Genomic DNA, 26,360 nt, shown 5'->3' on the forward strand with positions numbered 1-26,360 from the left:
AATGAATTAACGACGTTAAAAAATATCGACCAATTAGATTCTTAACATATTTATTTAAACTACGGAACATATCTTCTTTCATTTGGTGTCAATTAACTTTTTTTTTTATCAGCGCAACCAACACACTGAGCTCTGCTGCACATCCCATAAATGCATGTTCCTTTATTTGCATGAAGCATTGTTACAACAAAGAAATAATCTACCAAACACAAATGTCCTTACTATTTACTATTTTTATCTGTTGAGCACCTGGATGTAATGATGATACAAGGTTGACTTATTTGTCACATTACAACAGGTTGTAGAGTGAAACTGAGTTTTTAACTCTCTTCTGCTACGTAGCAGACAATATACGTACACGATAAAGGAAATTGTGAAAACAGAAATAAAACCATATTCAATGGAGCAGTGCGGAAGATGGATTTCAGTTTAGAAGTCTGATAGCTTCGGGCGAAAAAGCTGCTGAAGGAGAAACTGGAAAACACAATTCTCATAATTGCACAATAAAACTCCACCGACTTTAATGCTTTTTATAACAAATCCCATTCCTATAGGAAGTCTGCAGAATATCTGTTCAGATCTGTAATACCAACTTAATGATGTCAGGTTTCTAATGATAAAACCTCATAATTACATTTTTGTTAAATTCCAATTTTGAGCCATATTGTGTCCTATGTTGGCAGATATATTTTAATTGCCAATACGGCTTTCCTGGTTAGTAAAATGTTTTTAAAAAGTGCAAATATAAATCTAATTTTCTTGTGCTTGTCTTCATTTTACTCTGAAAGAGTTAGGTTTGCTATACGATTATAATGCCTAGTTTGCAAATGCTTGTTTCAACAAAGCACAAAGTATTATAACTTGAGCCAATGGCCTCAAAGCTGGACTCATTTTTTCAGTAAAACTAAAGTTAATCCACACGCAAAATATATGTGGAACTATTTTGAGTGCGGCTGTGGCCCAAGAGGTAGCGCGGGTTGGCGCTTCAATCCCGGCCTCCCCCTGCCTCTGGCGGCTGTTCTGCCAGTGTATGAATGTGTGTGACTGGTGAATGCAGATGTAGTGTAAAAGCGCTTTGAGGGGTCAAAAAGACTAGAAAGGTGCTATACAAATACTGAGCTTTCACATTTTTCAGATTTGCAGTGGCAAACAACCTTCAATTCTAAACTTAAGAGAAGCACACTTGTATAAATGTAAACTTTAAAAGCAGCCATTTTAAGGGTTAAATAATTATTTTTTTTTTATCTGAAAACAGAATTAAGACCATCAAAAAAAGTTATCAAAAAATTCTGAACAGAGACTGTATTTTTCATGACCCTCTAAAAAAAGGGCCACCACCCAGAGGTTTAACTTATTGAAGATAAAATAACCACACAGGCATCAGCTTGAGTGTGAACAAAAAAAAAAAAGAGCCTTTGTTTTATTAAATTACGCAACGTAACAACTACAGCGGGAATATGAACAGACTGAGGTCGGCGAGTCCTCTGATCCCTCGCAGTAAGAGCAGGCTTAGTGGACAGAACTCAAATCTCTTAACGGGTGTTCACCTGTAACGAGACAAAAACAGGAAAGCATGAATATGGACTCATTACAATACATCTACTTTAAAAAAAATCCACAGTGTAGGACGTTGAGTCTTACCACGTCATCGATCTTGAGGATACTGCGGACCGTCTCTGTGGCCAGAGTCAGAGCACTGGTGGAGACCAGTAAAGGCTGCACCACCAGCTCCTCCAGGATGTTGGAGATTCCTCCCTGTCACACAGACACAGTAAACAGGTCAGTCAAATCTTTCTATCAGGTAACAGCAAAGACAAACATAAATGACGGGAGGAAGAACTGCCTATTGTATAAGGTAATTATAGTATCACTGCTATATCACTGATGGGTTATCCCAATGCTAAGTCAATGCACAACACGGCTGCAACTAATTATTTAATTATTAGTTCATCTGCTAATTATTTTGCTGCAAAATGTCAGGAAATTGTCAACATTTTGCCCAGGGAAGGGTCTTTAAATTGCTTGTTTTGTCTGACCAACAGTTCAAAACTTAAAGATATTCAAATTTACAATATCACACAGAAGAACGCAACAAATTCCAACACTAAAAGCAAGAACTTAGCTTCTTTATTGGATAAATAACTTATTCACAGTCTAAATACTAGATCCTCACTATGTTTCTTCATGAACATTAACATTTAATGAAAGGGGGGGGGGGGGGGGGGGGGGGGGGGGACTGCGAGCAGACCTTGCGGACGTTAATGCCGGCCATCTTGTCTCCCTGAGCGTGCCGGTTGCGGAGCTCCGTCACAGTGGAGATGGGGTTCAGACCGGCGTTCTCGGCGAGCGTTGAGGGGATCACCTCGAGGGCGTCACTGTACGCCCGCACGCAGTAGGCCTCCATGCCGCCCAGAGTGCGCGAGTACTCTGCCAGACGCACAGCCAGCTCGATCTCTGGAGCGCCGCCGCCGGCTATCAGAGCTCTGAGGGGCGGAGGAGGAGGAGAAAGAAGATGAAGAAAAGTGATTGAAATAAATAGTACAGTAGGTAAAAGTTGAAGCAGGAAGTCAGTCTGTAAACTGCTGTCTTTACAATAGACAGTCTGGGTAATAATTTAACGGTTCGCCTTAATTTTCTCTTCCAAATGAGTTTGACGGGCCTGCGGGTTTTGTTTATAACCCGTCTGATCACGTGCCTGCTTGCGTTTGTTGACGCATCAAGACTTCTAAGATGTCACTCTTACATGTATCATAACAATGAACTTGAGTACAATGTTATTAATACTCAAAGGTAAAATTATTTCCCAGTATTCCTCTTTAGATATGTAATGTGTGTGTGAATGCTCTCCGGCCAAGTTGCTGAGACAACCAGGAATGAATAGAAGAGCTTTCCACATTACTGTTCCTCTGTTTCTTACGCTCCTGCAGGATGAAACTATGCAAGAGCGCCTTTGTAAGAGGACCTCTGTGCCTGTACTGTCAGTGTTCAAAGTTGTATTTCGACTATTTCTCAGCGTTTCTCTCAGTTTTACTTTTCCGACATGTTTGTGAAATAACCCACCTCTTCTTGACCAGGCAGCGGATGACACACAGCGCATCGTGGATGGAGCGCTCTGCCTCCTCGATCACCAGTTTGTTGGAGCCCCGAACCACGATGCTCACCGTCTTGCCGGGGCTGGCACAGCCTGTGATCTGCGAGGAGCAAATGGTTACCAACGTGTCTCACATTCAGCTTCTCCCACTGGAGCCGTTTTTCTATTCTGGGTTCCAGTGTTTGGCTACAGTCTGTACATTAAGCATGATGAGTCATTGACCTGAAAACTGCTATAACAACAGGTCTGAATCGCCCAAAATCACAGTCCAAAGACTCAGACTGAAGCGTACCTTGACCAGCTTGCCGGACCCGTCCAGGCTGACCTCCTCCGCCAGCTCTGCTGTGCCGAGCATCTCTGGAGTGAAGTGGTCGATGTGGGCGATGGGCTTGGTGCCAAGAGTCTGGACGGGAAGGGACACTTTATTTTACTTTACTATCATACAATGGCCTTTATTTGCAAAGAAATAATTACATGAATGAATGAGAATGATCTTGAAAAGTCTAACAGTATAAAAACTAAAGAGAAAACAAAAATGTCATGGTCATCTAAGCCCAAATATTTCCTCATGAGCAGAGATGTCCACCTGTTTTTACTAAGTTTTTACTATTATTCAGCGGAGTGCACTATGCAGCTCCTTTCTAAAGTTTGATTTTCCCAATTGGAAGCAGTTGTTCTTTTATTAAAGCCCAACAGGCACTCAGGTTCACAGGTAGTGAGAACTGAACTATGAGCCAAACTAAACTGATCAGCAGTGGTTCAGAGAGTGATGGAAGTAGGGCTGTGCAACACGGCTCATCATCTACAGCGGTAAAATGAAACACACATTAATGCAGAAACATCAGATTTAATAGTAAAACAATCATGGGAAACATTACTTGTAAATGTAGCTATAATAATTGGATGCTTTTACCTTATAAGGTTTAGAATACAGAACTTGTAGTGGAGTATTATCAAAGTGAGGTTGGTATTAGTACTAGAAACAGACCTCTGGGTTAACACTCCCACAGCCTCACTGCACCTGTGTGTGTGATGGAGTCTAGGGGGTTTGTTGTGATAGCAAATTGTTAATTCAAGCATTTAAGTTTAGACTTTTTTGGTGATTTTGCACTGTAAAATAAAAATAAATAAACTTGATTAAGCGCGTGAGTAAGCTTGGGTTGCAGTTTAATAGTTACCGAAAGGCTGTGCGTTGTGTTTGCTGACGGACGTGTCCTGTCATCTGTAGTTTCTGCTGTTCTGAGCAGAAACACAGTGCGGCTGCAGACATTTTGATGACACTCACCTTGCAGATGAACTCAATGTCCTCTCTCTCGATCTCCTTCACCACCATGATCTTCATTTTGTTGAGGAAGTGCAGGGCGAGGTCGCTCAGAGCGTCTCTGTCACAGGACAGTTTGTTGTTGGTATAAAAACATGTTTGCTATCCATCGCTCCAGTTTGAAGCACACGTACACCAGAATCTGTTCTCATGTTAGCTACCTGAGGATGGACTTCTGGATGAGCAGCACGTTGCAGCCAGCCTTCTTTATCTGTTTCACCATGTTGAGGATGTAAGCGCGCTCCTCCCGCAGCACTCTGTCCATCTGGGCGTAGTCTGACACCACGATCTGGTTGTCCATCTGCACACCAAAAACACAGACGGAAGTAAGAACCATGTCAGGAATTTTTCAATGCCATGAGTAGCAAGAAATTGGGAATGCTTCTCCAGTTCAATCTTCAAAAAATACATAATAACTTGTGATAGCTCTGATCGCTGAAACACATTAAATCTTGCATAAAGTGTGCCAAGAGGCAAATTAGCTTTTTAAAAACAATTCTTTTTGTTGTACTTATTATGCAAAGATGAAACAAAAAAAATAACAAAACAAATAGGGTGATAACTCAGTATCATCATTCACTCATATTTCGGTTCTAAAGTCCAAATAAATGATGTCAAGCTCATTTGAATTAGAAACTGAGACATGTCCTGTTTAAAGTTTTGTTTAGGAAGAATTGCATCTGATGCAGCGCATAACGGTGGAACCACAACTAATGCTGGCCGCACACCAGAGGATAAGTGGGCTGGTCAGAACAGATAATCTGCCCAAATGATCCTGTAGTGTGAGGGGTTTACAGATATAATCTTAAGGTCGCCGACTGGATCTGTGGAGGCTTCCCGATCACAAACCCAGAACAGCCAATGAGAGCAAGCTGACCGGGAAGCGGCACCAGCGTGTTGTGTTTCGACTCGCGCAATAAAATGTATAAACCTGCTGATTCCCTCTTCTCAGCCTCAAGTTCATCCACAGTTTGATTCTTTTTTGTTGTCTGTGCACAGCAAACACAAGTGCAACCAACTGACGACGACAGTCTGCCCCCGTGAACAGACAAACTGTTTAGTAAACACCAAGGATCTGGTCCTCCATCTGGACTGAGTTCTTACAATTAAGGGTATTAAATATCGGTTTATTCTGTCGTTTATTCGGTCGTCTGTCTGTTTTTTTTTAAAAATGGGTTAGGATTTAAAATCATCTTTTATGCACGCGGCATAAGACGTATTGCCTTCATATGAGGTGCAACATTAAACACCATTAAAAGTAGCCAGAAAAGCTGCAATCTTTCCTCTGAGCTGATATTTATCAGGTGACTCACGTCAGTTTTGGGAGGGGACAGGCAGAACTGGATGAGGCCGATCTTGGCTTTTTCCACACGGGTCACGCTGCTGTTGGCCAACCTCTGGTTCAGCACCAGGCCTTCAACCAGCTCACAGTCATCAATGGTCCCTCTAGAAACATAAGACGACACACAGAGGATGAATGCAGGTAGAAGTAGGTTTACAACCCCTTTGTAATTTCATTTTATATATAAGGCAAATTGAATGCATCTCCACTTACATTTCTTTTTAAAAAACAACCAGTTCAAACAAACATTTTAAAAGCAGCTGCTGAAAATGATTTGTGATATGGAGCAGCTAGACTCACCCGAGCTTCTTGATGATTTTGATGTCGTGCAGGTCGACGCCTGTGGCGGTGGCCGGGTCGATGACTCGCATGACGGCGTCCACGCTCATGGGTGCCAGCAGGCTGGAGTACTGCGACACCACCTTGGAGCACAGCGACGTGGTGGCGCTGTTGAGCAGCGTCTCGCGGTCGCTCAGCAGCACCGGCCGGCTCATGTCCGTCAGCACCTCCACACCTTTCTCCACGGCCTTCTGGAACGACTCCGAGATGATGGTGGGGTGGATACCTGGCCGGCGGGACAACATGTAAACACTAGCGCTGAATCAATTTAACCACAATAATCAATTTGCAGAAAATGTGACTCATTGATTATACAAGTCATTTACAACGCAAAAATGTGGAACATTCTCTGGTTTCAGCTACTAACATCTGGTTATTTGCTTTTTCAGTTTTACATGATTTTAAATTAAATATCTTTGGACTGAATATAATACATCAATTTGAGCTCTGTGAAATTGTGAATGTAATTTCCACTGTTGTCTACCATTTAACTGAATCTGCTCATGAGAGCATATATTTAAATCTTCTCATTTTCAAAATGCCACCTTCTGTTTCCGAGATAAGCGTTCACAATAACTGCAATCCGTTTTTAAATTTGGAGTCTGTTTTCTAAACTCTGCAGCTCTTACCTTTCTGCAGCAGTTTGTAGCAAGCATCCAGCAGCGCTCCGGCAATCACCACCACAGAGGTGGTGCCGTCACCAGCTTCAATGTCCTGGGCTTTGGATAGTTCCACCAGCTGAAACACACACATTTCAATCCAGGGGTTTAAAAACAACTATGAGCCTAGTTCATGTTGTATATGAAACTAAAAATTCTGCATCCAAAACATGAACGTACCATTTTGGCTGCAGGGTGGAGCACCTGCATCTGCTTCAGGATGGTGGCACCATCGTTGGTGATGGTCACGTCACCTTTCTCATCCTGGATCTGAAACAAATAAAAAAGCACTTGCTTTAGAAAGCATATTTATGACCCAGGAGCTAAGTGAAGTTAGCCTGAAGCCAAAGTTTTTTTTACTGACCATCTTGTCCATGCCTTTGGGCCCCAGGCTTGTTCTGACGGCATCTGCAACAGCTGTCAAACAAGGAGACAACGATCAACTCAACATCCACGTTCAACTAACAAATCTGACACAAAACAAAAGCTTTTTAATATTAAGATTGGGCTTGTTTTATTTAGTATACATAGAAAATGTTGCATGTTTCATGATAGTAAAATGAACAAAGAACATAAATAATTCAGAAGCAAAACCAAAATGCTGAAACTAAAAAAATCAGGCTGACAAAATCCAGTTTCCACGTTATCAACTAAATGTGATATTACTATAACACTAGTACAAACCTGCCTCATAAGAACTTCCCCTTTTAATTTAAATAAACATTTTAGGACTCAGTCTCCTGCATCTTCGTTTCTGGCCATATTTAGTATGCAGCCCTTTGGGCCACTGAGCTAGCTAATGCTGAGATTGTGTCGAGTCACGAGCATCTTGCAGGGATAGAAAACACCAGAACAAACTCTTGGGGTCTTGCATCACAATTTTTGGAAATTGTTGTCTGCTTACTACTTTAACGTTCACTTCAGCTATATTGGAACGTAGGTATCCCACATTTAAGGTGAAGTTTCATTAAAATAAGAGTGGTATCTTGTGCAGTCATATATGCCGAAATGAAAAGCTGATTCTCTTGAATTAATAAAGATCTCTTATATTTCGCAGCCACTTTGTCATGTGCTTTTATTGCGGGGTTGACTGTTAAATTGGCACTTTATTGAATTATATTTCGGACCAGGAAGATGAATAACGGTAACGTTACCCAGCCCATCCCAGCGCCATGACACAGTACCGAAAGGTGAAACCTTGGGAGGCTATTAACTGTTTAAAATATCTGTTAAGTATTTTAGTTTACCTTTGGCCGCAGAGATGTTACTGTACCGAATCTGGGCCGGCTTGTCGCGGTCCACATACGCCCCTCCTTTGTTGCCGCCTCGGTTTGAGGCTCTCAGTGCCGCCGTCGCTTCTGGCATCGCGACTTGATAATCGATGATAAATGTTAAGATAAGTCTTTAGAACAAGAAGAGATGGACTCCGGAGCTGAAACACGGCGGTTCAGCGGCGGATGGACTCAGATTAAAGTATCTCCACCCGGTCCCAGTCAGAACCTTCCAGAGACACCGGCTGCTGCGTAGCGAAGAAGGACCCGGCTGTTAGACTACCCGGCGCTTGGGGATGACGTTTGCAGACATCATGCGTTGATCGCCGATGTGACAGAATGGATTCACGCTGATTTTTAAATGTAAAATATTTAAATGTGTGCCAACATTAAACACGAATGCGCTTATTTATGATATGCTGGGTTGATGGAGTCTCTATTTCGTTGCTAAAGACGACATTTCTCTCATGACGTTGAGACAAACTGCTCTGGGTTGATTAGCTTTGTCTCCCTGTGGGCTGAAATAGCAGAGAAGAAGCATTTTGGACGAGCATGTTAACAAGTAACTGAACCCTTTCTGTTTTCACTGACTTCATATCTTCGTGAATTAGCAATCTCTGTGTCCGGTAAGTTAGTGTTGAGCGTTTGGCAGCGGCTCACTGTGATGTTTGTGATGAACTCGTTATGGTTATGGTTATCAGTGTTAGCTATGTTAGCTTAGCAGACAGCAGAGTCTGCAGACAAGTCATGCTTTAGCGGCTGTTTTGAGCCTCTGGGACACAACAGTGGTGTTCAGAGCTAATGATTATGTACACTGCATATTGCAAGAGTAGCTGTTTGTAATTCTAAGTTACTTACTTATGCCCAAAATTTAATGTTCACTTTTTTTATGGGAACTTGGACTCACAATATTTAGAGCTGGTCGATATCAGAAATGTTCTGACGATAAAACCATTTCGTATCGATAATGATCAGGATACATGTCGAATCATTACTTCAAAGGTTGAATTTTTTGCTCCTGAGTGAAAGTTGAAGAAACCAGGTGGTTAATTGTGGTTTTCATAATCAGAATTGGGTTTATTGCCAGGTACATACGAGGAATCTGCCTTGGCATATAATGACGCTTAACAGTACACATGGACATAAATATAGAAAAAGTAAAGAGATTAAAATGTACAAGAATACAAAAATCAACAAATATAATGTGCAAAAATAAATAAATAATATTAAATGCAAGTCAGAACATTTTTACATGAACATATAACATGCATAAACATCTTTGACAAGGATCCCTCAAATTTGGTTGTTATTATAACTCTAATACCAAGATATGTACATTTTGTTTAATTTATTTTCCAACTGTAAAAACAATCTTAATTTTATGTTTCACTGATACAGATGTTGTACAGATGTCTGCAAATGCAATTCATGAGTCTTAGGAAGTTTTTTAACACACAAACATCACCATGGACATTATTTACTGATAAATATCACCAGAACCTTTTGATTTAGATTCAGGCGTACTTTTGTGTAATCAGTTGATTATTTTTGACTAATTGACCGATTGTTTAGCATGCAAAAATATTAAAAATAATGACACTTGCACATCACATCACGGTTATCAAGTTCCAAGATCCTGAAATTATGTCTTAACACTTGTTTGATCAACAGTCTGAAAACCCAAACAGTTTAATTTACCACAAAGATAATGAGAAACGTTCTAATCTCTCCTATTTGGGAACCAGCTTTATTTATGTCCTTGGTTTGTTTGTTTGTTTGTTTGTTTTTTAAGAAATTATTTGACTGAAGAACGCATCAATGTGTGCTGATCACCTGTGTTTCCTAATGAATGTCTCTGCGCCTCCTGCAGTCTGGAGCCATGCTGCCGCTGAAGGAAAAGGATAAACCCATCGTCCAGAAGCTGCTGTCGGCCGGCTGCTGCGCTCGCTGCGTCCTCAGGTTCTGCTGTGTGAGCGTTCAGGCTGCCTACCGACGACCCCAACAGGTTAGACTCATCCTGATTGTAGCCGTCTACGTTGGTACGATGTTTTAAAATGGCTGGTGTTCCCTTCTCTTAATACCAGTTACTGATCCATTATGCCTTGTGTCGTTGTTCATCTCACACAGGATACACTCAATGAACTTCAAGCTTTCATCAGCAATACAGAGAACAGCAAATCCCAAGATGCAGCAGCAGAGTCTACAGAGGGAAACAACAAATCCCATGATGCAGCTGAATCAGAACCACCTGATGACCCACCGAGTAAAAGAGCTAAACTGGAGCCCAGTGTGCCCGACGCTCCGTCAGAGGAGGACACTGCTGCTTCTGTCAAACTGAAGGACGGAGAGTCGTGTGTGTGCGTGGTGTGTTTGGGGATCCTGCAGGAACTCTGTGGCACGACCCAGGCGGTAAAGGTGTGTGTCCCCGCAGTGAGTGCAGCGTCTGATTGGATCATGGCTCAGATGAACTCGATGTTTTGTTCTGTGTTCACAGATAGCGGAGGCTGTGAAGGCAGAAAAGTACGAGTTTGACACCCTGGTGCTGTCTGTCTCTCTGCCTGCTCAGCTGTGCGTCCGCGAGGTCAGTCTGTGTGTTTACGTTGCCATTTAATAACAACTAATGATCAACAGATTTAATAAATCTGTTAATCGTCTTTTCAATTTATTGGTCCATCATTTAGTCTTTAAAATTTTGGAAAATCTTGAAAAATGAATGCAATCATGTGTTCCCAGAGCCCAATATGACATTTTCAGAATCATCATATTCTCACATTTGAGAAGCGAGTAGACAATTTAAAAAAAGAGGGCTACACAAAAAGCCTTGTACTTGTGAGCTGTGTTGTCAGACAATCAAATCCAGATGGCAAACATTATTAATAAGGGTGAAAATGAAAAGACCCAACCAATAATATCAACCATTGGTTCCTTCTGAAGACATATCTTTAAAAACACCTCACAAAAAAATTGTTTCATTTTAAAAGGCTCAGTAATTTTCTTTAACAGCTGCTCACTGTAGTTTTTAGTAAACAAACAGAAGAGTGCATTTGTTGGGGACTATTTTCAACAGCGGATGAATCCACATGTGGTGCTCTAGTGAGTATTTGGGGGCAGCAGGACGGTGTATGTTGGACTGAGTCAGAATAAACTACAGTGTTCATGGTGGTGAAGGAACATTTCAGGCTCGCTGATGGGTTTTAATAGTTTCTGGACAGCAATGTGGCTCTATGGCTCAGAGGGAGAAGAGACATCACACGCAGGACTTGTTGGTTTGAGTCTTTTCATGGGATTTGATGACGTTTCTGTCACATTATTTGTACTGCACATTTCAACAACCAGGCAACTCAAGGTACTTTTTAAAAAAAAAAAGTAACATAAAACAGTCAAATAGAAAATAAACAGGACAGTAAAAGTTACAGTACATGTAAGATATTAATCTGCCTTTGAATTTGATTTAATAAAAGGCAGCAGTAAAAAGAAAAGTCTTCAGTCTTGATTTAAAAATAATTGACAGTTTCGGCAGATTTTTCCAGATATACGGAGCATAAAAACTGAACGCTGCTTCTCCAGGTTTAGTTTTGACTCTGGGGGCAGAAATCAGACCTGAGTGATCCCAGACAGCCTGAGAAGTCTGGATGGTTCGTAACAAAGCAGAAGATCAGAAATGTATTTTGGTCCTGAACCAGCAGCAGTATTTTAAAATCAGTTCTTTGACAGACAGGAAGCCAGCGTAAAGACCTCCAGAACTGGATAGATGTGATCCACTTTTAGGATTTTAATGTGTCTCTTGATGGGTGTTTTTCTTTTAATCCTGCAGCACTCCTGTTGGCTTCATGTGAAGAAGGAGTTGAGGTAAAGGACTTTGTCTTTGGCTCCTACATTTTTAACATCACTACATGTGCAGTCAGGCGTCACGCGGGATCGCACGCTCGCTCTAACTCTGGCACATTGGTTTCGCTCATTCAGAGAGAAGAGCGTTGCACTCGACAAGGACGACGTCATCCAGGTGAAGGAGGCCTTCAAGTGGATCCTTCAGGGACAAGTCGCCAAGGAGCTGGGGGGCGTTGCTGTGGTTACCAGGGTAGGGCGCCGCCCTCATGAAGAGGAGAAAATCCTGTTTTATTTAAGTTTATTTAAGGAATGATGTTTTTATACATACATCATTTTGGAGCAGCAACTAATCATTATTTTCAATATCGACTAATCTGCTGATTATTTTCATGATAAATCAATTAGTGTATAAAATTTCAATAAAAAAAAGAAATTCTCATCACAATTTTCCAGAGTCCAAAGGGACGGCTTAAAATTTTTCCGTTTGTCCAACTAACATTCCCGAACCCAAAGACTCTTCATTTACTTCATAAATAAGAAAGAATAGCAGCAATGTCTCACATTTAAGAAGATGAGCAAAGGTTTTGATTAAAATGACTAATCGATTATGAAAATAGTTGTTGATTAATTTTCATTTGATCGACTATTCATTGCGGCTCTAAATCATTTACATACTTGACTTTTTAAATTAAACATGTAATTAAATTTTTTATAAAATTCATATTCATTGTGGGCAAGTTGGGGTTTTAGAGCTCAAGGGCAAAGAGGTCGGCAAAGAAAGAAGCATTACTCGTTTACTCTTTCACAGCCAGTCTTGGAATTTTAAAAGAATTTGACTTCTCTTTTCTCCCTCTGCCATATTAAACAATATAATTTACCGCACTGCAAATGTGATATTCACAGATGGAGCTGAATTTCTGTTCGTTTATTATTATTATTATTATTTTCCCCAGAGTTTGTTCGAGGTCGGCGTGGAGTTCACTCACCCAGAGACGGACGCTGACTGCCACTTCCTGTGAGTCCCGATCTCTCTGAAGATCTAGAGGAAAAAGCTGTGATGTGACAGACGCAACCTTAGATTGAATGTAAAAGCAGAATTCAAATAGAATACATGGAGCATCACCTTTTAATGATCAGCACCAGTTAGCAGTTTAAATGTCAGAACCACAATTTATGTCTTAAATATTTGTGTTGGAGTTTGATGTCTAGCAGAGAAACTGAATGATGCTCTGTCCTTCCCACAGTTCATCAACATGTCCTGACTGCTTCAAACCCACCAAGAACAAACAGGTGAGGAAGGTGTTGATGAGTTCAAGGTTATTGTCTCCTTCAGACACATGAAAGGAAAGGTTGGGCATTTTGTGAACTAAGCCTATTTGCCTTCTTGACGAGAGTTAGATGAAATCGATACCGCTCTCATGTCTGGCTGGAGCCCAGAGTGGGTTAGCTTAGCTTAGCATAAAGACTGGAAACCGAGGGAAACGGCTAGCCTGGCTCTGAAGGGAACAAAATCCACCCAGCAGCAGCTCTAAAGCTCGGTAATCAACCCGTTATACGTTGTTTGTTTGATCCGTACAAAAACTGGAAACAAAAACAGGGTTTGTTGGAGGGTTATGTTCCAGGCTGTTTCTTGGCCGGAGAGCAGTGACTTCCTGGAGTTTTTGCTGGTTGACTGGTAACCTCACGCTGACGACAAGACTCCTCTCTTTTTTTTGGGCATTCTTGCCTTCATTGGATAGTTGAGAGACAGGGGAAATGAGGTGAGACAGAGCGGTACGACATGCAACATGGGTCCCCATTGCAGTTTGATGGGTTTTATCCACTCGACTGCCAGGACGCCCTGAAGTGCATGGTGAATTGGTAGGATTTAATAAAGTTGTTACAAAGGCCTCTGAAGAAGATGGAGGGACTCTCTACTCCCAACAGGGGAACAGGAGAAAGATGCAGCAAAGAGATGGCAGTTATTCATGATGCACATTGTCTTTTTATTTCTTTTTTTACATCCAGGATTTATCCTTTAATGCACAGAAATAGTTTATTATATTTTCAGGAAACACTGATTATCTCTGCTGCTTCAGTACCGACATACAGACCTGTTCCAGCATTATAGACTGTGACTGAATAGAAAGAACATTAGACAATTAAAATGAATTTATTACTGAAGACAACAGAACAGACGTGAGGGAACATTACAGCTTTAAATGTACAAAATAAAATATCCAAATGGTTTATGAAAGGCTACAGTTACGGTTTATGTCTGACCAATTATTGGATATTACCGGACTAATAAAAACGTCTTCTTTTTATGCAGTCGGTGTTCACCAGGATGGCGGTGGTCAAAGCTCTGGAAAAGATATCTGACGCCAAATTTCTGAAGTAAGCAGCACCTTTGTATCTCAGTTCTTGATGTTTTTCCTTAAAAGCTGTTTTAAATGATTGTTGTTTTTATTTTCAGACACTCCCCTTGTCCACCAGCAGCGGCGACCAGCAGTTGCATCCCTCAGGATGTCCAGTGTCTCCACGTGTCTGTCTTTGTGGCAGGTATCGTAGGACGCCCAGAAAATGTTTTTCCATTTTTGTCGTCTGAATTCAGAATCAGAAGTGGGTGAGTTTTCGCTCCTGATGTTCTTCCTGTTGTCCAGGGAGGTACAACAAGTTCTGCCGCAGTCTGCCTCAGACTCCCTGGGTGATCGATGGGGAGAGGAGGATGGAGTCGTCGGTGGAGGAGCTGATCGCAGCGCCCATCCTGTCTTCCTTCAGAGCCAGCGGTGAGTTCACACTCTGATGGCTAGTTGGATGAAGTGATCCTGAATGTGTCATGAAAATCTCCCCTTTGTGTTTCTTTAAAGGATTTAATTTCTCCTCGTCTGGCAGGGAGGATGTGGATGTCCGGACTCTTGGAAACGGTGAGGCGCAATTTTTTTTCTTTTCTTAAGCAGCACTTGTCACTGCACATTTTGTTACCTGCAGTATTTTTATTTATAAGTTTTGGTTTATTTGGCAGGTCGTCCGTTTGCGATGGAGCTGCTGAATCCTCACAAATCCAGATTGAGCAAAGCGGAGATGAAGCAGCTACAGGAGGTCCCAAAGCTCCGGCATGCACCTCACAAACTGCATTAAACGCTTCACTTAGTGGGTTTCCATCCAAAAAACCGACTTGATAGTCTAGTCTAACGTGAGCTGCAGGTGACTGCAGGGGCGGGGAAGAAGAACAGCGGCGTCAAGTCGAACACATTCTACCTGCATCAGCTTACTGTGAGCTGAGATCAGGCAATAGTGTGGTTCCAGAGAAAAGCAACCTTGCTCCCGTGAGGTCATGTGACGTGTTGCAGCGCCAGTGAAAGTCAGACACAATTTCTAACCAGCATGCCTTATTTCAAGTCCAGCATGCATCACGTTAAGTCAGCGCCGCATGAAGTCCAACGCACCTTTATGTCATCTTTTTGCACCCTTTTCTTCCACAAGCATTAGCGCCACCTACAGCTTATGTCCATGAACCAACTCCCAATGTTTGCAGTAATCGTGGGTGGAAAAGCACATAAATTAGCAGATTTTCTTAAAATGCTGTTCAGATTTGTGCTACATTTGGATGGAAACCTGCCTACTGACTTATTCACTCTGAGGCTCACATGGGGAGGCGGTTCTCTAACCAGCTGACCTAAAGTTGAATGAACATGACTTTTGTTAGGGAGATAAAAAAAAACAACAGTTTTCTGATGAGATTGAGCTGACCTGAATCCTTTCATTTCAATCAAATCAACGGGGCTCCTTTTTAGCTGTTGCGCCCGCAATATTGTTAAAGATTGATAAGAATTCACTCTATTTACGTGTAGTTGGGGGGGCATGAACTTTTTTAGGATTTTGAAAGGAGGTCGTGACAGGAAAAAGTTTGAGAACCACTGACTTAGGGAAGGTAGACACATTGATCCCGAACAGTCTTTCTGTGTTTGTTGTTTTCGTTTAACTTGCATTCATAAAAGTCCTCAGGAGGTAGATACGACTTTTACAAAACCATAAGGCAGAACTTCAAAATCCAGAGACAGAAACAAAACATCAATACTCAGCTCAGTCTAAAAAGGGAGGATGTTTAGGTCAGAGGGCGGGACTGGGGGAAAGGTTATAGGTTCAAGGAAAATGAGAAAGAACCCTGAATATCAACTGCAATGATTATGGTAGTTTTTCAGATATTTAACTGTGCTGAAGTTTTGGACTGACAGATTTTATAAAGCTGATGTTGACTCTTAATCGTTCTTTGTTGAAAGCTCTCATAACACTAACAGAGCTACGCAGATACCGTGTTTTATGTCCTCACATGTTCTTTACGACCACTAACCTTGTTTTTTGTTTTTTGATTTTAGACCATTAACAACTCTTCCGACAAAATCCGAGTGAGAGACCTGCAGATCGTTACCAGGTGAGAAAATATGAAACCGTACAAACACACTAAACTAAACTGCCCCTGCGTTTTTAAGTAGTATCTGTAATAAAATAAATAAATATAAAAGACAGTTGAGAAAACAAAGTGTGTTATGTGGCAAACTGTAGAGAGGCCATGAGTCGGATGAAGGAGGGAGAGGAGGAGAAAACCAAGTCGTACACGGCGCTGATCTGGACCCAGAAACCCATCCAGAGCGAAGACCTCACCTTCCTCGACGACATCAAGGTCACTACAAACACACACACACACACACACACACACACACACACACACACACACACGTCATTTTATTTATGTAAAGCCGAGAGATTAAAAGAGCCTTTAGGCTGACTTGAATATATATTTGGTAATATGATCATTTTAAAAGCTACAAATGGAGAATCAGTATCTCCAGTGAGGGTGCTGAGAGACCACCTGGAATAAACTCACTGACTGGATGAAGATCAGAATATAAAGTAAACGGTGGGCTTCATCCTGCAGGATCTGACTCTGGACCAGAAGACTCCTCTGAGGGTTTTGCACCGGCGGGCGCTGGCCGTTCGTCAGCGCGTCATCCACAACATGAACACCCGCTTCCTGGACTCTCATCACTTCTACCTGGGGCTGAAGACACAGGCCGGGACGTATCCTCCCATCAAATCTGTTGTTTCTCCACAGTGGGGGAAAAAAATGGAAAGGCTTTTTCAGGTCATCTCAGACACAGTTTAACTTTAGTGGTGGACAGTAACTGTACATTTACTCTAGTATTGTATTCACTTTGCAGATTGAGATGAACATTACAGAAAAATAATCAACCCAAATGTTTTGAAGTTATAAAAAACGAGCTACCCAGCAGATCAAGTTTATAAAATAAAAAAAAATTGGGTCCACCTTTGATGCATTATGATTACAATTAATGCATATAATAATTATAATCCAATAGTTAAAACTGAAAAATCAGTGCCATTCTGCATAATGAGTGCTTTTCTGGTCCGTGCGTGAAGTATGATGAAAACAGCCAGTTTAGGGGGTATTTCTTAATTTCATTGTCCTACTTGCTCTAATGCAAATGTTTATTGAACAGTGTGAGACATTTTTATTTTGAAGGCGAGCGGTCTCTGTTTCCGGGTTTTAGACTTTCTTGTTCTTTTCCCATTGTACAAGTAGGAAAATGGAACAAGCCGACGCTTTGGTGCACTAAATTACATCGCACGTCTTCATTCAATGCGACAACAACACAACATCTTTTAAGTAGCATCGGCTCTGGAAAAATGAACTCGCACTGTTCAGTATACATTTACATTAACGCAAGTAGAACAACTGCAGATGAATTATACTTCACGCACGGACCTTTAATGTTTTGGTAAGTTTTGCTTAAGAAAAAAATGAAATGCATGATTTTAATTGTAACAAAGTATTTCAATACTGCGGTATTGTTACTTTTACTTTAGTACAAGGTTTACAAATACTTCTTTCCCCACCGCACAACTTTAATCATTCTAAGAATGATTTCATTAGAATTAGCTGTTATAATTATTTTGTATAGAACTTATCAATACAGGTGCTTTACAGTCAATGTAAAATGTAAACTAGTCGAGATAAAATTAAAAATTAGCATCACACAGTGATTTAGGACAATCTGTATATAAAACATAAACAAGTCAGTGCAAATAAGCAAAGAATAAATCAGGCATCACACTATAAGTCAAATCTTATAAATATATTAACTGTTAATGTGCAGTGTTATCAATAAGCTTGAAGTACAGCTAGTCGTCTTATTCCACCCTGAACGTCACCCAACAGTTACATCAAAGAGTTCGTCCACGGAGACTTTGGTCGCACCAAACCCAACTTGTGTGAGCTGCTGAAGACAGAAACCGACATCCTGGAGCTGGACGTGGAGGTGGGGTGAAAAAAAAATCAAACAATACATATAATTCCAACAATATGGGATTATAATCTATTCAGAAATTTTCAATATGTAGTAATTAAATGACAAATACTAAAAACTCATATTTTAGAGGTATTCATCTGAATAAATCTTCTTCTGCTCTGGATATATGGAAGTCCATTTCTGCCACTGTGATGATGAAACAAAAAAAAATCCTGAAAGTCATTATAATGAAAACTTTCTCAAAATAATGACTTCATAATTATATAAAAACTGGACATTGCTTGGAGGAAAGTAAGTGCGGAAGATGAGCAACCTGGTTAAGTTCAGAAAATGTGTCTGTTACTTGATTCCAGCTATTGTTGCACTGTGAAAAAGTTAGCCTAGCACAGGCCTGATTGACCTGAACTCCATTTAGAAAACAAACATTCTAAAAGTTGTTGACAAAGCAATAATTCAAATGTTTAACAAATCGGCTACATGCTGTAGTTATTTCGGCATCAGTTTGATCCTTTTATTGCAATTAAATGTTAACTTTGGTTTCATACCTCTGTAGTAGTCGCGAGTTGTGTTTATTTGCGTTATGACTGGAAAGACTTTCATGACTGTAGCAGAAATGGGCTTCCATAGAACAGATTATGTTCCTGCTATCTTTAAACATCAAACAGCTGTAGATCCCTGGATGCTGAATATAATCTGCATGTCTGTGTGTTTCTTCTCAGTCTGTGGACGTGGACTGGCCTCCGTCCATACCAGAGTGAACGCTGCCGCCGGCCTCGTCCTGTATCTGAGAGGCCACAGGTTCGATCTCGGTGAGAGCGAACTGCTTCCGTCAGCAGCCGATGACGTGGGAGCGTTACACCAAACCATCGACCAGGATCAGAGTGTCTGAGACTGAAACCATGACGTGGTGTGGACGCTGGTTGGAGCTGAAGAGGAAACCATGAACTCCAGTCAGATAGCCCTGCTGGCTGCTTTGTGACACCTGGTCTGTTGATGTTTTGGTTCTGGATTCTGATCAAAACGCATCAAACGTGACCGTGTCTTCAGTTGTATCACAGAAAATGTTTAGTAATACTTTCTCGTGATCTTATTCTGTTGTGTAGTTTCTGGCAAGTCACATGCTAGATTTTTATTTTGATCGTATGGATGAAAAATGGAAAAACAACTTGTGTTCTTTGCTCGTTACCACCAAAATGTCTATTTTGTTCTGAGGGTGGCACCAGAGGTAAATCAAGAGGGTTCATCCTGTGTATGGTGGCCATTTTAGGACATTTCAGCTAGTCAGGCTCAGTTCTACATGTTTAGACTCAGCTGTACTTTGTTTCATGTAGCTCCATCTGCAGTCTCAGCACCGTTCTCCATGATTCAGTAGCATATCGTTTCTGAGGCAAACCGTAAAATCCAAACAATGTATTTTTAACTGTTATCCAAGCTGTGTGCTTCCAATGCTGGCAAAACAAAACAACATATTTCAACAACCTACTTCATGACAAAATGTAAAAATAATGTTTTGATTTTCACCTCCAGGGTTTGCATAGGGAAGAGAGCTGAGGACTACCATATTCGCATGCTGTTATGCACGAGCGATGCTAACATTAGCATGCTAAATTAACATTATTGTTGCATGGTGGAAATCAATTCAATCTCTGTATTTCCATGCAACCGCAAAGCAACTGACAAAGTAGACATAATGTCCACATCATGTACCTCAACCAAGTTTCAAATGTCTGCTAATTATTTTTCACAACAAAATGAACTGAAAACAAATTAAGACAGAAAATAAAACCACAATCAGAAATTTAAAATCTGTAGCAAATACGATGACAAATACTAGAAACAACAGTCTCTTTATATTTTGAGAGGTGTTAATCTGAATAAATCAGATTCTATGTGGGTCTCAAACTTCCAATACTTTTCCATATAAACCAGAGTACAGAAAACTGTCAAATAATGGGAGTCGACACTGAATGTGTGGACAGATTATTGATCTTCATTTAGTCTTTGGTATGCTATTCTGATTTAAAATTAAAACTTTGCCACTTTGAGACTTTTATTTTGGCGAAGTTCCTGTAAAGGCTGATTAGACAACATTTACACATTTGAGAACGTTTGCTTCTTTTGTTCTATGAAAAAAAGTTAATATTGCTCAAAATTATTGTATCAAAAAGGATCTTTTTGGTGTCAAATCTCAGGTTTCATAATGACACTTGCTCCAGTGGGATGCTGGAAAAAGGTCACCTCTAATGTGAAGTACATGCAGGTTATATATTAGCAAGTTTTGTTATGTTGGATACAGAGTTGAGGAGTAATGAACTTCAGTCTGTTTTTGTTTTCCTTGAATTTGGCCTGAAACACAGCCGTGACAGATTTTCTTTAAATAAATCTGGACTTGACAAAAACCAAGACGCCATTTTTTTTTTCTCTCCACGCTGATGGTCATTGCCTCCGACAGGCAGAGAAGATCCAGAAACGGCTGAAATAAAGAGTCACAACAGCAGAAACCCTGAAATGTATTTCTTTTAATTTAATTCAAAATAAATACTACCACGCCAATGCAAGTCCACTACTGGGTTCTTGCCCTAATGTTTTGGTAAGAAAACAAACAAGCAAACGATCCAAAAAAGAATAAAAAGAGACTTCAGTTAATGCATCCATCATCATCATCCTTCAACGACTTTCAAGAGGTGCCTTTTTTTAACGACATACAAGGAAACACTGCCTAGAATGACAAACATAAATAAAACAAATACTATGGTACAAAAAAAAGGAGGAGCAAGGGATGATGGGATTGGAACAACCTGATGAAACCAGCACTGCAAAAGAAAAAAAGTAAAAAATGTCAGCCACGGTCCCACTTTTTGTATTTTTGTCCTTTTTTTTTTTTTTTTTTTTTTTTTTTAAAGGGTGAAGGGAAACAAACGACAGTGCAGGCTCCACAGTTACAGTCATGTCCTCAGAAATTTGGGAGTCGATCCATTTTGGGGTCCATGGCGACAAAAGGAAGGCAGGGGGGAGGGGGGGTTGTCTTCATGGAAACACCCTCCGTGGACGATAACTAGTCGAGTCCGTGTATCAACGCAGAAAAAAATATATATATAAATGGAAGGGTCCAGTCTTTGACGCTGTCTTTTTTTTAAAATTATTTCTTCTTTTTAAATGCAGTTTTTGAATCGTGGTTGTTGTTGTTATTCTCATCAGCAAGCTTGAAGTACAGTCACACGGGTAAAGGAAAAAGTTTGTCTCGTCCGTCAAGATGCCACTAAAGATCCCAAAAAAATAAAAATAAAAATAAAAATAAAAAGGCATTGCATATTTACATCAACAAGTTTGGGGGCGACTTTTTTATACTGGCAGTCCTCACAGTCTTCATACATGAGTGTCTCATGGCTCAGTTTTTCTCGTGAACTGTGACATGATTAGTGATTTATTGATACCCTCAGTTCAGATCTAGAAACATATACGTGTGTATAAATAAAGTTTTTTCCCCCCCCCCACAATACTAACAGGATACACGGGGAACAGAACCCCTGCATCTGGAGCTAGAAGCCTCGTTTCTGTTAGTGTCTGTGTGATAAATTAAATCTTCACTCTGATTTATCGTCTAAAAACAGTCTTTGTTTTTATCTGTTGTATTTGTGTGTGAACATGAATGAAAGCCTTGTGTATGCTGTCAGGGTTCCCACACAGTTGCCCAAAGGTCCAAAGTTGTCCAAAAGTGTCACAAGACTCTTGCTCTTCGATATGTTTCATGTCTCTGACCTATTTCATCACTTTTACACATGAACTTCAAGAGTATGAGATGACAGGGCAGCAGAAAACAAACAATTTTCCAAAATCTGTAGCAATTGCAAATAGCTTTTAAGACCTGGAAATCACCAAATTCTTCCTCTGAACCTTTCCAGATGTGTGCAGGAACCCTGAAGAGTGTGAGCTGATTTCTGCAGAGCAGCTGAAGTCGGCAGTATTTTCCAGAAACAAAGCAAATGTGTTTTCACAGGTGAAATGGCCGAAAAAGTCACATTAAACTTTGATCCACGCAGTGAGTTCATTGTGTTCGGTACCAACCTCTGAATGAATCAAAGGTTTTTCAGGGTTGTCCAAGTGTTGTGCACCTCTCAGACCACTAGAGGCCAGGACTCACTAAGTTTGTGCTTGTAGTTGTAAATACAAGCAGGATGTGTTGCTGCCAGGGATTGTAGTCTGGTCTACAGGCTCACTACTAAACTGAAACCAAAGCAGACCTGTGGTAAACCCACCTAAATCCACAAGTGCACATATTATATATGTCATCCAAAATGCTGCAATGCTGTGCAACAGGACTGTAACTGACCTGATTAGACTAAATCCTTTGGACCCACTGGGGTTCTAAATGGACCCGTGAAGGCCTCTACTCTCATATTTAGTGTTTATTTCCTATTATGAGAAAATATTCTTGTTTTGAGGAAATCCCACCACGATTCCAAACTCATATCACTTAAGCGCTGCGTAACCTTACTGCACGAACACAACCATCAGTCCGAACCCTAACCCCCTCTGATTTAGTTATAAATACAAACGCTGCCAGGATACCGAAAGGTTTTTAGCAGTAAGCCTCGTAGAGGAGGCGAAACTTAACTGAAACTACAAGAAAAATTACATTCTGGTTTAGTGGATTAATTTAGTTTTAAACTACTCCTTTAACATGCTCATAGTTATGACATGATTTATTAGGTTGTGCTACTGCTCCACTTAACCTCCTATTTTCCAGAAATATCACTGAAACTGTTGGTCTGTTCGATGGATGAAGAGTTTTTTTAGTAGGAGGAAAATGGGGGGTTAACATTCCTCCTTTTATTTATTTGCAATTAGAAGAACTCGAGCTGCTGAGTGACTGATGTGGATTTAGCTTACAATTAAGAAAAAAAACACTTGTGAAATTTGACTGACTCTCTGTTCAGTTTATGCTTTACTAGGCAGGCAGAAAGAAATACCACAGCTTTAAGGAGTCGGAGTGGATAAACACATTTACTGTGCGGTACTTCACCTGACATCAACTGTTGCTGTTTCACAAACACACTTGGCGTTCTGATATTCTGTTCGTTTAAGAAAACAACTAATTTGATTTTGTGTGGTGTAAACTGTCGACTTCAGTCTGATCAGCACGCAGAACTCACAGCTGTTTCCTGTTTCTGAGTGTGAATATATATGTGTGTGTGTGTGTGTGTGTGTGTGCTATGACAGCATATGGTTAACCCCCTTGTCCCGCATACATACAGTACATACATACATTAAGCCACATGTCCCTGTGTAAACACCCATTCCACTAGTCCTACAGCTACGATGAGGAAACAGAAGAGCGGAGGTGAGGAGGTGAAGAGGAGGAGGAGGAGCGGTGAGAAAGCAGAGAAAGGCCTCGTTCCCCTGCCGGCTGTGGAAAGCTGGAGCGGTTAGCTGAGTTTGAACGCGGTTGTGCTCTGTGGCGCCTGAGTGAACTGTGCAGTTTCTGGCAGTTTAGTGTTTCCTGTTTCAAAGTAAAAGAACAACTTAGAAGTAGAGTGCGAGAAAAAAACATGGGTTGAAAAAATACAACAGCAAAGTAGTAACACTGCAACAATGAAAGGAATGATACAGACTCGTCCTCGCTCGTCTTTCTTTTGCTTGTTTTTTGTTGACCTGTAGACGGTGATCTTCATTGCCATGGGATTGGGGAATGTGCGCTGCCATGGCAAATGTATGAGAGAGAAAACATTTTTGTAGGTGTTTTTTTTTGTTTTTTTTTTTGAGTGATCCACGAGCCATGCACTTATTCTCAACCCCGAAAACCGCCCGCCCTCTCCCAAAAACAAACAAACAAACAAAAATCACCCTGTCGGTATGATACGAAACATCTGCACACGTAAGGCAACATTTTTGGTTTTTTGTTCCCTAAAACGGCTCTTCCAAACCAAGTGCAAAAAGTCAAAAAGAAAAAGGGCAGAACATCAAACAAAAAATAAAGATGAACGCAACCCGGGTCGACAACTTAATACTGACAAAGAGAAAAAAATAAATAACAAAAACATTGCCTTCTGCAGTAAATAGCGCTGAAAATGTAGGAGACTTATTTTTTAGTGTGGGGAGACCGGCTGGAGTCTATCCCACTGTGCAAAAACCTCTTTTAAAGTCCCTAAAAAGACTTCTCCCCATCTGTGAGGAGGCAGAGAAGGAGAAAAAGAGGGGAGACTGGTATTTTTTTTCCCTAAAATGGCTACGTGTTTTCCTCAAAATGGCCACGAATGGGTACGATACTGGCTGGCTGGGCCCCGAGCGCTCACTCCCGCCCGCTGGCTGAGTAGGAGAACTGTGGGAAATGAGGCCTTCGCTCGTTGTCCGCCGCGTCCATCCCGTCCTCGTCGTCTGTAGAGACAGAAACAGAGACACAACAGCCATTATATGTTGATAGGATAGTATAGGAAATACGTATGTCATGTCAAGCACAGCTTTCACAGCAATCCTTGAAATAGTTGTCAAGATATTTGGCTCTGGACCAAGAATGAATGAATGATTCGAACATTTAGGCTCTCATTGATTCGGTTCAGACAGAAGGTTTCACTTTGGATTCAGTTCCCAGCTGACAAAACCTTTGGTGTAAAAGGACTGCAAGTAGCCTGTTCTTTGAACATGTGACTTACATTTAATGTTTGTTTATCGCATTATCAGGTTGTAGCTACAGTAGTTGTGAATAGAGCTGCAGCAATTAGTCGGTTAATCGATGTATGTATGTACTTTTCGATCAAAAGAAAATTAACGGACAACTATTCTGATAATCGATGAATTTTTGAGTAAAAATGTGAAACATTGCTGGTTTCATCTTCTGAAATGGTTTCATCTTCTGAAATGGTTTCATCTTCTGAAATGGTTTCATCTTCTTAAATGGGAGGAATTGCTGCCATTCTGTGTCATTTATGAAAGTGAATGAAGAGTGTTTGGGTTTTGGACTGTTGATTGGACAAAAGAAGCAATTTAAAGACGTCACTTTGGTCTCTGGAAAATTATGATGAGCTTATTTCACAATTTCTTGACTTTTTAGAGACCAAACGATTAACTGTGAAAATAGTCGGCAGATTAGTCGATAATTAAAACAATTGTTAGTTGCAGCCCTTGTTGTGAACATGAATTAAGCTGCCACTAAACAGCCAACGAAAGCTCATCACTGAGTTAAATATATAACTTTATTAAATGCTAGCAAACCCCGAACCTTAAACAATGCAACTGAATTCTCCTCTCCTGCTATTTTACAACATATAATATACCATATATTACCAAATATGGTGAATTATACCATATTTTGATCACATTTTTGAAAACTCTGCTCATTTAAACCATCTAAAATATCAAAATATTAAAGAGGTCATATTTTGCTTTTCCCCGCGACCCTGTACGCAGGATAAGCGGTTGACGATGGATGGATGGATATTTTGCTTTTTCCCTCTCCTTTATTGAGTTAAATATCTTTTTTGTGCATGTAAGAGGTTTGCAATGTGTACAAACCCAAAAGGGAGTTCCCCTGCCATGACAAAAATATGCAGTTTTTTCAAAATTAAACCATGTAAACCTGTTCTGGTACAACCACTAAATAAGATTATGAACTTGAAAATGAGCAGAATATGACCACTTTAAACTATCCCTGCTGTTTTTTAATACTCAAAAGTGTTACTAAGAAATGAAATGAGGCTACATTTATGAGCTGGTCTTTGATACCATTTTCCACATAATTTAAAGATAAATCTTTCTAGCTTTTGTATTAGATTTTTTTTTTCCTTTGTCAACTGAATTTTGAACATTTTATTTAGTAAAACCCTTAAAAGCCGCTTTGGTTTTTGAAAATGTTAAAATATTTGATAAAAATGCTGTTTCTGGATGAAAGTAAGCATTAATCTTTAAGGGCTCCAGAGCTCATTAAAACAGTATTGTGTGTGTAAAGTTGAGGGACTTGTGAAGCAGATTTTTTTTAATAAGTGAAAGCAGCGAGGTCAAATCAACTTTTTATAAATGGGCCTAGATGACAAAATTGCTAAGGTAATTTCCTCAGACATAAACAAAGCTTCTCCAGAGTCAGAAGACAGAGCTGATGAATAAATTCCCCTTTAAGTCAAGATGAGGCAGATGGAAAGTAAAATGCTCCATCATATTAGAGGCAAACTAACACAGATGTGCTGTTAATAGGAGATCAGCACCGG

General features: G+C 40.4%; 3 protein-coding genes across 5 annotated transcripts in view; 1 reads left to right on the forward strand and 2 right to left on the reverse strand.

Annotated features, from left to right (window-relative positions):
* Positions 1-1,385: 1,385 nt before the first annotated feature.
* Positions 1,386-8,298, reverse strand: cct4 (chaperonin containing TCP1, subunit 4 (delta)). The gene is made up of 13 exons (XM_046047226.1): positions 8,000-8,298; positions 7,117-7,169; positions 6,933-7,022; positions 6,723-6,831; positions 6,055-6,319; positions 5,726-5,858; positions 4,574-4,713; positions 4,377-4,473; positions 3,384-3,494; positions 3,061-3,191; positions 2,249-2,483; positions 1,642-1,755; positions 1,386-1,547 (listed from the first exon to the last, which is right to left on the reverse strand). The coding sequence occupies exons 1-13, from the start codon at positions 8,115-8,117 to the stop codon at positions 1,533-1,535; spliced, it is 1,611 nt and encodes a 536-aa protein (XP_045903182.1). The 5' UTR covers positions 8,118-8,298; the 3' UTR covers positions 1,386-1,532.
* Positions 8,006-21,478, forward strand: pus10 (pseudouridine synthase 10). Of its 3 annotated transcripts, none has more exons than XM_046047217.1 (18): positions 8,006-8,386; positions 9,894-10,028; positions 10,151-10,438; positions 10,518-10,604; positions 11,838-11,872; positions 11,987-12,101; positions 12,805-12,866; positions 13,096-13,141; positions 14,163-14,227; positions 14,307-14,392; positions 14,494-14,619; positions 14,701-14,757; positions 14,856-14,932; positions 16,210-16,265; positions 16,397-16,514; positions 16,770-16,912; positions 18,072-18,171; positions 18,882-21,478. In XM_046047217.1, exons 2-18 carry the CDS (start codon positions 9,903-9,905, stop codon positions 18,918-18,920), a joined length of 1,626 nt encoding a protein of 541 aa, XP_045903173.1. In that variant the 5' UTR covers positions 8,006-8,386; positions 9,894-9,902; the 3' UTR covers positions 18,921-21,478. The 3 variants fall into 3 exon arrangements, with proteins under 3 accessions (XP_045903173.1, XP_045903165.1, XP_045903158.1); XM_046047209.1 differs by lacking the exon at positions 8,006-8,386 and adding an exon at positions 8,445-8,585; XM_046047202.1 differs by lacking the exon at positions 8,006-8,386 and adding an exon at positions 8,446-8,649.
* Positions 20,662-26,360, reverse strand: part of akt3b (v-akt murine thymoma viral oncogene homolog 3b) — a 29,892-nt gene continuing 24,193 nt past the window's right edge. Inside the window, exon 14 of the mRNA XM_046047239.1 lies at positions 20,662-24,537. Within this exon, the coding sequence (XP_045903195.1) occupies positions 24,452-24,537 (86 nt within the window). The 3' untranslated portion in view covers positions 20,662-24,451. The remainder of the gene's footprint in view (positions 24,538-26,360) is intronic.

The sequence above is a fragment of the Micropterus dolomieu genome, linkage group LG01 (assembly GCF_021292245.1).
Source record: "Micropterus dolomieu isolate WLL.071019.BEF.003 ecotype Adirondacks linkage group LG01, ASM2129224v1, whole genome shotgun sequence".
NCBI lineage: Eukaryota > Metazoa > Chordata > Actinopteri > Centrarchiformes > Centrarchidae > Micropterus > Micropterus dolomieu.